This window comes from Stereum hirsutum, assembly GCF_000264905.1.
Source record: "Stereum hirsutum FP-91666 SS1 unplaced genomic scaffold STEHIscaffold_4, whole genome shotgun sequence".
NCBI classification, from domain to species: Eukaryota; Fungi; Basidiomycota; class Agaricomycetes; order Russulales; family Stereaceae; genus Stereum; species Stereum hirsutum.
The window spans coordinates 434,997-444,336 of NW_006763134.1; the positions used below are offsets into that span (position 1 = coordinate 434,997).

Here is a 9,340-nt window from a genome sequence, read left to right on the forward strand (position 1 = left end):
TCTTTGTCGCTTCGCTTGTTAGATTGAGTTCGTTGCCTGTGAGTTGTTCTAGGAGCGCTACTAAAAGGTTTCGCTTTGTTCCCTTTTGGGCTCGGAGACGACATATCGACTGCGTGGCGCTTGACTCGACGACTCTTTGAATTTGCTTCCTTCCTCGTATCTCTCTTTTCTTCTGTTCAACACGACCCCAACGACCAACGACCAACTCAAAACCCACACATAACACCCATGTCGAACCTCACCGCCCCCGGTACCACCGCCTCCTCCGACCCACACTCCCAATCCCGCCATTCTCCCTCCTCATCCACATCGTCCACTTCCGCATCCAGCCCCCGCCCCTCGCCCTCCCGAGTCCCAGTCCCATCTCTGACAGACCCCTCCCCACCGACTTTCCTCTCCCCCTCCTCCGCCACCGCCACCATCCCACAAACGCAATCACATTCCCGCCACTCCCCCTCCTCATCCTCCTCCTCCAGTCGTGCTCATCCCTCTCCATCCCCTTCACCCACACCCTCTCACACCTCCTCCCATTCCCACTCGCATTCCAACTACCATTTAAGCCCGAACGCCGCCGCCTCATCTTCACAACGCCCATCCTCCTCCTCCTCGTCCTCACATCTAAGTCCCAATTCCGCCTTACACCCCGACTCCCAATCACACTCACATTCACATTCGAACCGGCCCTCCTCCGCCTCGTCCAGCGCCTCCTCAGCGGGTACGGGTCCTCATCCTGTTTCGGGGTCGTCTTCTTCTGCTTCTGCGATTAGTGCTTCCTCTGCGTCGGGATCTGGGTCGGGTGGTGGTGGTGGCGCGTCGGGTTCAGGATCCAGTCAAGCCGAGCCATCCAACAGACAAGGGCACGGACAAGGACAAGTACACGGACGGTCGCCTTCAAGAGGTGCAGGTACGGGAACAGGCTCAAGTGGAGGAACGGGAAGAGTCTCGCCTCTGCCGGTCGTTTATGAGCGGAGTATGAGCGGTGGGATTAACAATGGGGGTGGCGGCGGGGGTGGCGCAGACTCAGCAGAGAGGGGAAAAGGGAAAGAAACAGAAGGGAGTCTCGGTAGAAGGGCGAACGCAAACACACGAGCAATGACATACCCTCCTCCGTCCTCGCCCTCGCATTCTCCTTCGCATTCTCCTTCTCGCACTCCGTTAACCTCCAATCCCTCCCACCCGTCCAATCCCTCTCAAACCACCAGCGGTTCCTCCACGCCCATTCCCACACCCACTTCCTCCACTCCTACCCCTTCGACAACCGCGAGAACGCCCCGACGCGCCCTCACCCTCCCGAACCCAATGACGTACATCCCACTCATATTTACGAAGTTGAGAGGTGCGGGTGCGGGTGGGAATCGGTCGCCGGTGGGGGTGCCGGTGCGGGTTGTTACTAGTTCTGCGGTTGGGCCTGTTTCTGTTGGTCCTCGTGAGTGTGGTCAGGGAGGTGAAGCGGGTGAGGGAAGTGGGGATGCGGTGGCGGGGGGTGTGGCGTCGGATGGGGTTGGTGGTGGTGAGGGTACGGAGGGACAAGCGCAGGGAGTGGGAGTGGGAGCGGGAGTGGGAGAGGTGAAGAGAGTTACACATGGGGTTTTGAGAGGTACGTTTCTTCCTCTGTTCTTCTTTTTTTTCGATTGTGTTGCTCGTTCTCGTCGAGATTCGTTATGCCTTTGCACCCCTTGCACATCTAATTCTTGGTCCCTCCATTTTCGAATCTTTTTCTCCACAATGGATCGGAATTAAGAGGGAGGTTGGGGTCCTGAGATCTTGAGATCTCGATAACCTGGAATTTGGGAATTTGAGAGATATCCCTTGTCGTTCGTCGTTCGTCGTTCGTCGTGTGTGGCGTGTGGCGTTAGACGCACGCCTGCACGACAGATGGGTCGGGCTTTTTTTTTTTATGTTTTCTGTTTTGTTTTCGGTGGTGTACTTTCTCGTGGTGAGACGTGAGCTGGGGCGCAACACGGTGCTGTGTTGGGCCATACCGCGGCTTTATGTCCTTGGATTGTGAGTCGTGAATCGTGCATTGTGGTTTGGTATTCGCTCAATCCACGATCCATGACCTACGATCCCGACTCACAACTCAACGACGATATGTATGGACCACCTTGTCCGGGTCCTGTCATATGTGCTCGACCCCACTCGACTCGACTCAACCCATTCCATTCCTTTCCTCCTCTCCTCATCTCATCTCATCTATCCGTATCCGTACATGCGTGACATCCAGCCCCAAACTCCAATCCCCATTCTCAGCACTTAGTTTTTTCGATTGTTATAATTCCGAAAAAAACCCAAACCCCTACCCTTTGTTCTGACTGACTGACTGACTGACTGACCGACTGACTGACACGAAACCCTTTATTTTTCTCTTCATATGTATTCCACTCGATCCTCGACTACCCAACCTAACCTCCACCCCCCACCAAAACCTAAACTCCATCCCGCGGGTCCCTCCCTCCAAAAAAAGCCCCAAACACGATCCTCAAAAAATCCCCTACCCCGCTCACCACGCACTCAACCTTCCTCGTCCGGGACGCAGTCGACGTCGGGACTCTGGTACGTGCGGTTAGGAGGGGGATGTTGCTCGACCTTGGTGTGGACGCTATTGGTGCAAGTGGGAGTATGGATGCATTTGGAGGAGGTGGCGGTGGCGGTGGGATGGGAAAAGGTGGGAGGGGAAAAGAGGAAGAGAGGATAGGGAGGAGTTTGGGGAGGGGTGTGGCGAGGATTGGTTCTGGTGCGATTCCGATGAGAGGAGGCGGGCCGTCGAGGGCGAGGGGCTTGTTGGAGGTGCCAGAGATGGACGGTGGGTTAGGAAGGATAGGGGAGGGAGGCGGAGGCGGAGCGAGAGATGGGGGAGGAGGAGGAGGGGGAGGAGAGTACGTTGTGTTGGTTGATGAACGGTATGTCTTCTCTCTCTTTTCGTATTCGCGTTCTTCGTAATCCGTATTCCCTCCGAGACATACATACTGACACTCCTCTCCCCTCCCCTCCCTCCTACCCTCCCCACACATTTCCATAAACACAGCTGGACCTGCACCCTAAAAGGTCCCAAACCGCCCCACTCGACCTATCGCGTCGAGATCGAGTACTCCGCCTTTCCCGCGCTCGCTTCGGTCCCGGATCCGCAGAGACCGGTGGGGATGAAGCGGGCGATTAGGACGGCGGGGTTGATGACGATTTTGGAGAGGGTTGGGTAGGGGTGAGGTTGGTGAGTTTTAGTCTATGGGTTGGTGGTTGGTGAATTGGGTGGGGATGGCGATGGCGATCTGGGTGGGAGTGAGCTGGGATGTGCTTGCAGGGAGGGAGGGAGGAGCACGATCATGTCCACGGTCTGGTCTTTCTTGATCCTTGATTCTTGATCCCTGGTTCTTGGTTCTTGGTCCGATAGTTCGTGATACACATGTATATCCACGTACAAACACAGGCAGAAGAAAGTTATACTAGACCTTGGAGATCGGTCTGTGCTCGGGAAAACTCATTTTGTGCTGCAGGACGGTTATGGTCTGTGGTTGTTGGCCAGCTACATATTGGTGAGTTTCTTGAAGGAGACCCAAGCTCACAGGTGTACGTATGTTGCCCATTATGACCTTCGATCCTCGGTCTATACGAGAGATGTTGTCTTCCATTTCAGCCATCAATAATAAACCCAAATATTCTGGTCTCGGTGTCATCTGAATCCCTCTTTCTCTATGAACATCCGTATAAACTATTCGCTACGAATGCCAGGCTGCTCTTCTTGCATAGATTACTTTCATGCATATCATTCAGACATATCACCTTGCGATTGTCTATGTTGTTATATCCGAACCACTGGCAACGCGCGGTGTCATCCGCCATACTCCGGACCAGAAACAGAAGAAGAAAGGAGGGGAACAACCGTGTACAGTATTCATCTTTGGATTCGTCTTCCGCCCCGAGCCCCCAATCAGTAATCGCACAAAGCTGACAACTGGAAAATCTTATGAGAGAATACAAAATCCCATAACGCGACGCCACCCGTGCATCCCATAATTCATTCGAACCTACCACCCTGACCATTCAATACGATACACGATATCATAGTCAATTATCACCACCTGAACCGGCGGCGGCCCCAAAACATGTGCTATGACACCCACCTGCGTTCGTGTCGGCCTACGTTGAGGCTCGTACGCAGCTCGGATAGGCATTCGAGGCGAAACTCGACACCCTTACCGTCTGGGCCTTCCCACTGGCGACCGACGTAAGTATCCGGGTCCGAACCTTCCGCCTAGCTATCGACCAAGACCGACTTCAGCCCGACTCGAGCTTCCCAAGAGCGCCTGTGACGAAGTTCTCGAAAAGCAAGTATGTAGTGTTGTTGACAGCACTAGCATCATAGTGGTCGTAGGTCATACTACCCTGGTAATAAGTCGCGTTGGTCTGGGACACGCCCCACGCGTACTTGATCCACTGGCAAGGATTCACCAGGCTCGTGTTCAACAAAACATCTAAGATGTAGTGATACAGACACATGTAGAGCAGCACAAAGCGTTCACGAGCTGGAACATAGCGCTGGAGAGGGGTCAGTTCAAACGGATGGGCGGTCACGGCGTGTCCGACCTGAAAGACGACGACTTCGAAGATTCCGCGAAGTATCGTGAGTTTCGTGATGAAGAGTTTCATAACATATAGCCAGATGTGTTGGCTTACGACAAAGTGTTCGGCTATTGTAATCGGTGGTTAGATGACAGCGTGAGGGAGAAAGAAGGAAGAGGGGTCCGAGCGCATATAAACGTTTTGTGTGACACAGGCTTGTGAGCCAGAGCTAGAACTTGAAGAGTGAAGACCCTGAGCTTCGAGTCAGTGGTGTGAGAGACCTCTCGAAGGCGGAGAGTGAGCGCTAAGAATGGAGGTGTCTCGGATGACCTACAGACAAGCAGTAGTGAAAAGGCAAGCAAATAGCATAGATCAAGATTGAAACATAGCATAAACTCGCACACAGCCTAAGCAAGAGAAGAGACCGGGAGAATATGGAGAAGGAAACGAGAGCATAGTGGGAGAAGAAAACGAGAGCATGACTAGACTTTATCCATCGGCCCACTGCTGATCACAGTCTGGTAATCAGTACCGTATATCATTAGCAATCTGGTTTATATTTGGGTGTTAAATCGTCGATAAAGTTTGCTTACCTACGTGTTTTCGGACAGATCAGTCACTGGTCTATGCTGATCATTCCAGCCTACCCACCCATTGAGTACGCCCGCCACCATCGAGGTCGCTGATCCAAAACCTTCGCCATGAGATCCATTTCTTCCTGTGTCGGCCTCTTCGCATAGCTGGGGTAAGTATTCGTGAAATAACTCAGCACCATCACACTCTCTCCGACCGGGAATACATCCAAGTCAAGTGCCGGACACTCATCCTTCGCCGAGCTATCAACCAGGGCTAACTTCTCCTCTGGTACTAAGGCCGGTGTCAGTCGAAGATCTGGCACTCGGGGAACTGATCCTCCCGGGCCATTTGCCGAGACAAACAAGTACGACAGGAGCGTCACCTTGTTAGGCCCGGCCGGTGTCGTGCGAGGCTTGCAGCTCTCCCAGAGGTCAGGATCCATCAAGAAGCCGTAGTAAAAAACGGGCATGGCGATGCCAGCCTTCTCGAGCTCGATCATGTTGCCAGACAAGGGACAGTCACAGAGATGAGCGGTTTCGCGCTCCATTCCTGGCGGGGTAAGGCTACGAGGGGGTGGCGTCGAGGGCGACAGTGTCGGCTCTTCTGACAACTGCGAAGATCATTAGTATCGGGATGAATATGAAAAAGGGTTTTGTCACGCACAGAGAGGTGTGTTAATGTGCGGGATAGTGCTTGGGCCATTCGGATGATTGGGTGGTTGGATTATGGTGTGAGAGGGAAAGAGTGAGGAAGGGTCGAAGCGCAGACGCCGGTATTTAAGCGATTCCCATGGCACGCCACGTGTCGTTGGCACAATCTCGGCGAGGTGGCTCGGCGACTCCGAGTCGGAGGTGGCGCCCCAATCCGGCTTCTTTGTTCCCCATAACAGGCCACTGCGCCTGTGACAAGAGCCGAACAAGAGCACAAGGCACGGCCATTGCTCTAGTTTGGTGGGGGCTCACGGGCACATGTTGGACTTTGTACGATACTCCAGTCACGTGTCCCATTTACCGTATATATTCGGCTCAGTACGGTAGAATATACCTTGTTGGCTTCCACCATCCCGTCTGGGCACGTTAGTCCCTGTAAGGGCCTCAGGGCACGGCTACGGTAGCCAATAACACACTCACCCCGAAGTTTTAATTCCTTTCTCCAATGTAAGTACTTACGCGATGACGGCAATTTCCTGGGTTACTTATGTCCATGCCCAACCCATGCCCATCCCGAGCCGGTGCTACGATTTCTTGGTTGATGATGAACTGATAAAATTTCAAAAAATACGCCCGAAGCTCCATCGGCACCGGCCACTATATCCACAGGTGGACACTTTTGATAGGACACTTCCGCGATAATAATGTTGACGCGCCTTGAGATTTCCGCGTCCATAATTATAGTGTAGAAGGACTAAATATACGCATGCGAAATATGCGACGCCCCAAAAAACTCATAAGTATCTCGTGAACGGCGATAGCGAGTCATTCGGTTCCTAGATACATAGCAAGTTTATACGAAATTGCGAGTGCCACGGTGTCCGCGGGAGCAACCATCTCCGTCTCATATAGCCCATCTATTATGCTTTCTGAGTTCTTCCCCGCGATAAAATATCCAGATCGGAAAAGGGATGCCAAGCACGAGCATTACACCTGCGAGAAACGTATATGTACCTCCGAGACCCATTCTAGCGATCATGGGTGGGCCAGCCAATGGGAGAGCAAAACCGAATGCGAATCTTAACGCACTGGAAGCTGCTAGCGCACTTGCCGCATACCTGAAGAACAGAAAATGTAAGCGAAGCATAAGGAAAGTGCTGGTGCAAGGGAGGGTGCTACCGGAACGAGTCGACAAGATACATCTGTATTGGGACGAGAGTGGCGATAAGCCCGTAGCCAAAGATCGAGGAACCGATGATGGGCATGATCCAGTGAAGCCTCGCTTCTGCGGACCATCCGTACCAGAGGAGGCCGATTGGGACGATAGCCGCCCCAGGTAACATCGGAGGAATTCGATATTCAGGCTTCGCCTGTCCATCGTTTTTGAGGACCAGCTATTTTAAAAGAAAAGCGGAGACAAAAAAAGAAGGAAAGGCTTCAGCCATAGAAATCGTTCCGAAGGCAATTTGAATGTTGTGACGCTCACAGAGTGATAAATCTTGTCAGCGATATAACCACCCAGTACCACAGCTGCGATCTCCCCGAGTCCGCCCCCGATATACGTGAGGCCAGTCGTCCCCACGCTGAACCCGTATTCGTCGCCGAACACGGTTGGGAACGTCGTAAAAAACATGATCAATATGCCATAGATTCTACAAAAGAAGACGTAGTTAGTTACGAGGACGCAAAATGGTATTTACAGGCGTACACGGCACCATAGAGACTAAGAATGAAGCAGACAAAACTCTGAGTAAGATGCTGGATAGGGCGCGCCAAACCCAACCACAGAGTCCTCCATGCGTCAACTTCGGCTTCTGTGACTGGCTGTAAAGCTTCGTTAACGGCGGTGGCCAACTTTTCGGACGTCGATGAACGACGTCTCTCAAGATCGGAGGGCTCGGTGTGAGTTGATATGGCGCCGGAGAGCTTCTCCCACCGACCCCGCACGACTGGCCCATACGTCTCCTGAAGGAACAGTGCCGCCAAAATGAAGGAGAGAAGCGCGAGCGCTGAGGTGACGACGAAGCTATATTTAAAGCCTACACTCTGTGCGATATACCCGCCCATGATGGGACCTGTAGGAGGGCCAATCATAACTCCTAGGAAAGAGACAGCTACTGGGCGAGCGCGTTGCGCGGGTACGAAAAGATCACCGATGAGGGATCCACCGACGGATATCGGTGTCGAGGCACCCAGGCCTGCTGCGAAGCGAAAGAAGATGAAAGCGCCTGTGTTCGGTGCGAATATGCAGGCAGTGTTGAAGATGAGGAAAATGATGGTCGAGAGAATGAGGATGGGCCTGCGCCCGTAAATCTCGCTCAGTGGGCCACCGAGAAGGGGGCCAACGGACCACGCAAGAACAAATATGGAAAGAGTGAGGGCGAGAACCGTCTCAGTTGTAATGTTATAGTGGGCGCCGATTCCTGGGAGGCCTGGCGCCATGACGGAGCTTGCCAGTGGTCTGCAAGATGAACGACAAGTCAGGCGCTATGGTCGACGAAGAGGGTCGGAAGAAAAGCCCTGACGAAAGGAAAGCTTGAAACGAGAGCAGGACTTGATAAAGATTGGGTGATCAGGCTCACGTTGTGACGAAAAAATGAAGAGAAAGCTTCTCATGCTCACCGACAGCGACCCATTTACGACCTGATGACCAGTTCAAGGGGTTCGATGGCGCTTGATTCCACTCATCGTCTTCACGCTGCTGAGCGTCAAACTGAGACGAAGCACGCTTTAGCGCTCTGGCACTGGGATCGTCGTGTACGGCAGTGGTGCAACTGGGAGGTGGCGAATGTTCATCCTCTGTCATTGTGAGTGAAAATTGGGACAGGATGTATTCTGTTGAGCAGTGGGTTGGGGCGCGAGGAAGGAGAACCTACAGTACGCTCCCATTCATGCACCCTTCTTATCATGGGTGCGGGACGTAGCGAATTCCGGACTCCGAGTTCCAGTGTACCATAAACAGGCCTGGTGATCATTGGATTGGTCGCCACGCCGTAAGGCTACGTCTCGATGAAATTGAATTTGGTCGAGTCTGTGACTTTCCGAGATGCATTGGTGTGGGCGCTCAGAAGTAGCGAGGCGGTCCTCTCCTCCAGAGCTGACCACGCGGTACGTTATCGATACAGAACCTCCCGCTGAGTTCAGCATACGTCTTCCATGAGATTCTTGTAGGGTCGAGAAGATGTGGATGGTCCGCAAGAGAATGAAAAAGACGTGAAAATAGCCGCCAAGTCTGCGGAGTTTACCCTTCCTGAAGCAAGCTGGGAGCTCGAGAGGATCGACGGTTGTGTATCAGAGTCCGTCCAACGCTGTTCGACTTCCTCGAGCTCCCTGGTTGCCACTGGATTGGAGCGGGACGCAAGTCAGTCAGCGTGTTTAGCTGTGCATCTTGTGGGAGGCTTCAATACCAGTGTTGCCGTGGGATCGACGATGGGTACGTCATGTGTATGTTGCTTGTCGAAGGACAGGAGAAAGCCCACGTTCCCGCTAAGGATCTACTTTCGGCGAAATTGAGGCCCACCATCGCAGAAAACGACATCCCGGAGGGATGACCGATC

General features: G+C 53.2%; 3 protein-coding genes across 3 annotated transcripts; all 3 read right to left on the reverse strand.

Annotated features, from left to right (window-relative positions):
- Positions 1–462: 462 nt before the first annotated feature.
- On the reverse strand, positions 463–3,469 carry STEHIDRAFT_119590 (uncharacterized protein). Its single transcript, XM_007301669.1, has 3 exons — positions 3,026–3,469; positions 2,465–2,900; positions 463–1,597 (listed from the first exon to the last, which is right to left on the reverse strand). Exon 3 carries the CDS (start codon positions 1,582–1,584, stop codon positions 1,156–1,158), a length of 429 nt encoding a protein of 142 aa, XP_007301731.1. The 5' UTR covers positions 1,585–1,597; positions 2,465–2,900; positions 3,026–3,469; the 3' UTR covers positions 463–1,155.
- Positions 3,470–5,200: 1,731 nt separating this feature from the next.
- On the reverse strand, positions 5,201–5,835 carry STEHIDRAFT_109109 (uncharacterized protein; the record flags this gene model as incomplete). The annotated part of the gene is made up of 2 exons (XM_007301670.1): positions 5,201–5,743; positions 5,797–5,835. The coding sequence occupies 2 exons, from the start codon at positions 5,833–5,835 to the stop codon at positions 5,201–5,203; spliced, it is 582 nt and encodes a 193-aa protein (XP_007301732.1).
- An 852-nt stretch (positions 5,836–6,687) lies between these two features.
- On the reverse strand, positions 6,688–8,589 carry STEHIDRAFT_52976 (MFS general substrate transporter; the record flags this gene model as incomplete). The annotated part of the gene is made up of 6 exons (XM_007301461.1): positions 6,688–6,901; positions 6,963–7,177; positions 7,270–7,435; positions 7,492–7,597; positions 7,661–8,244; positions 8,366–8,589. The coding sequence occupies 6 exons, from the start codon at positions 8,587–8,589 to the stop codon at positions 6,688–6,690; spliced, it is 1,509 nt and encodes a 502-aa protein (XP_007301523.1).
- Positions 8,590–9,340: the final 751 nt, after the last annotated feature.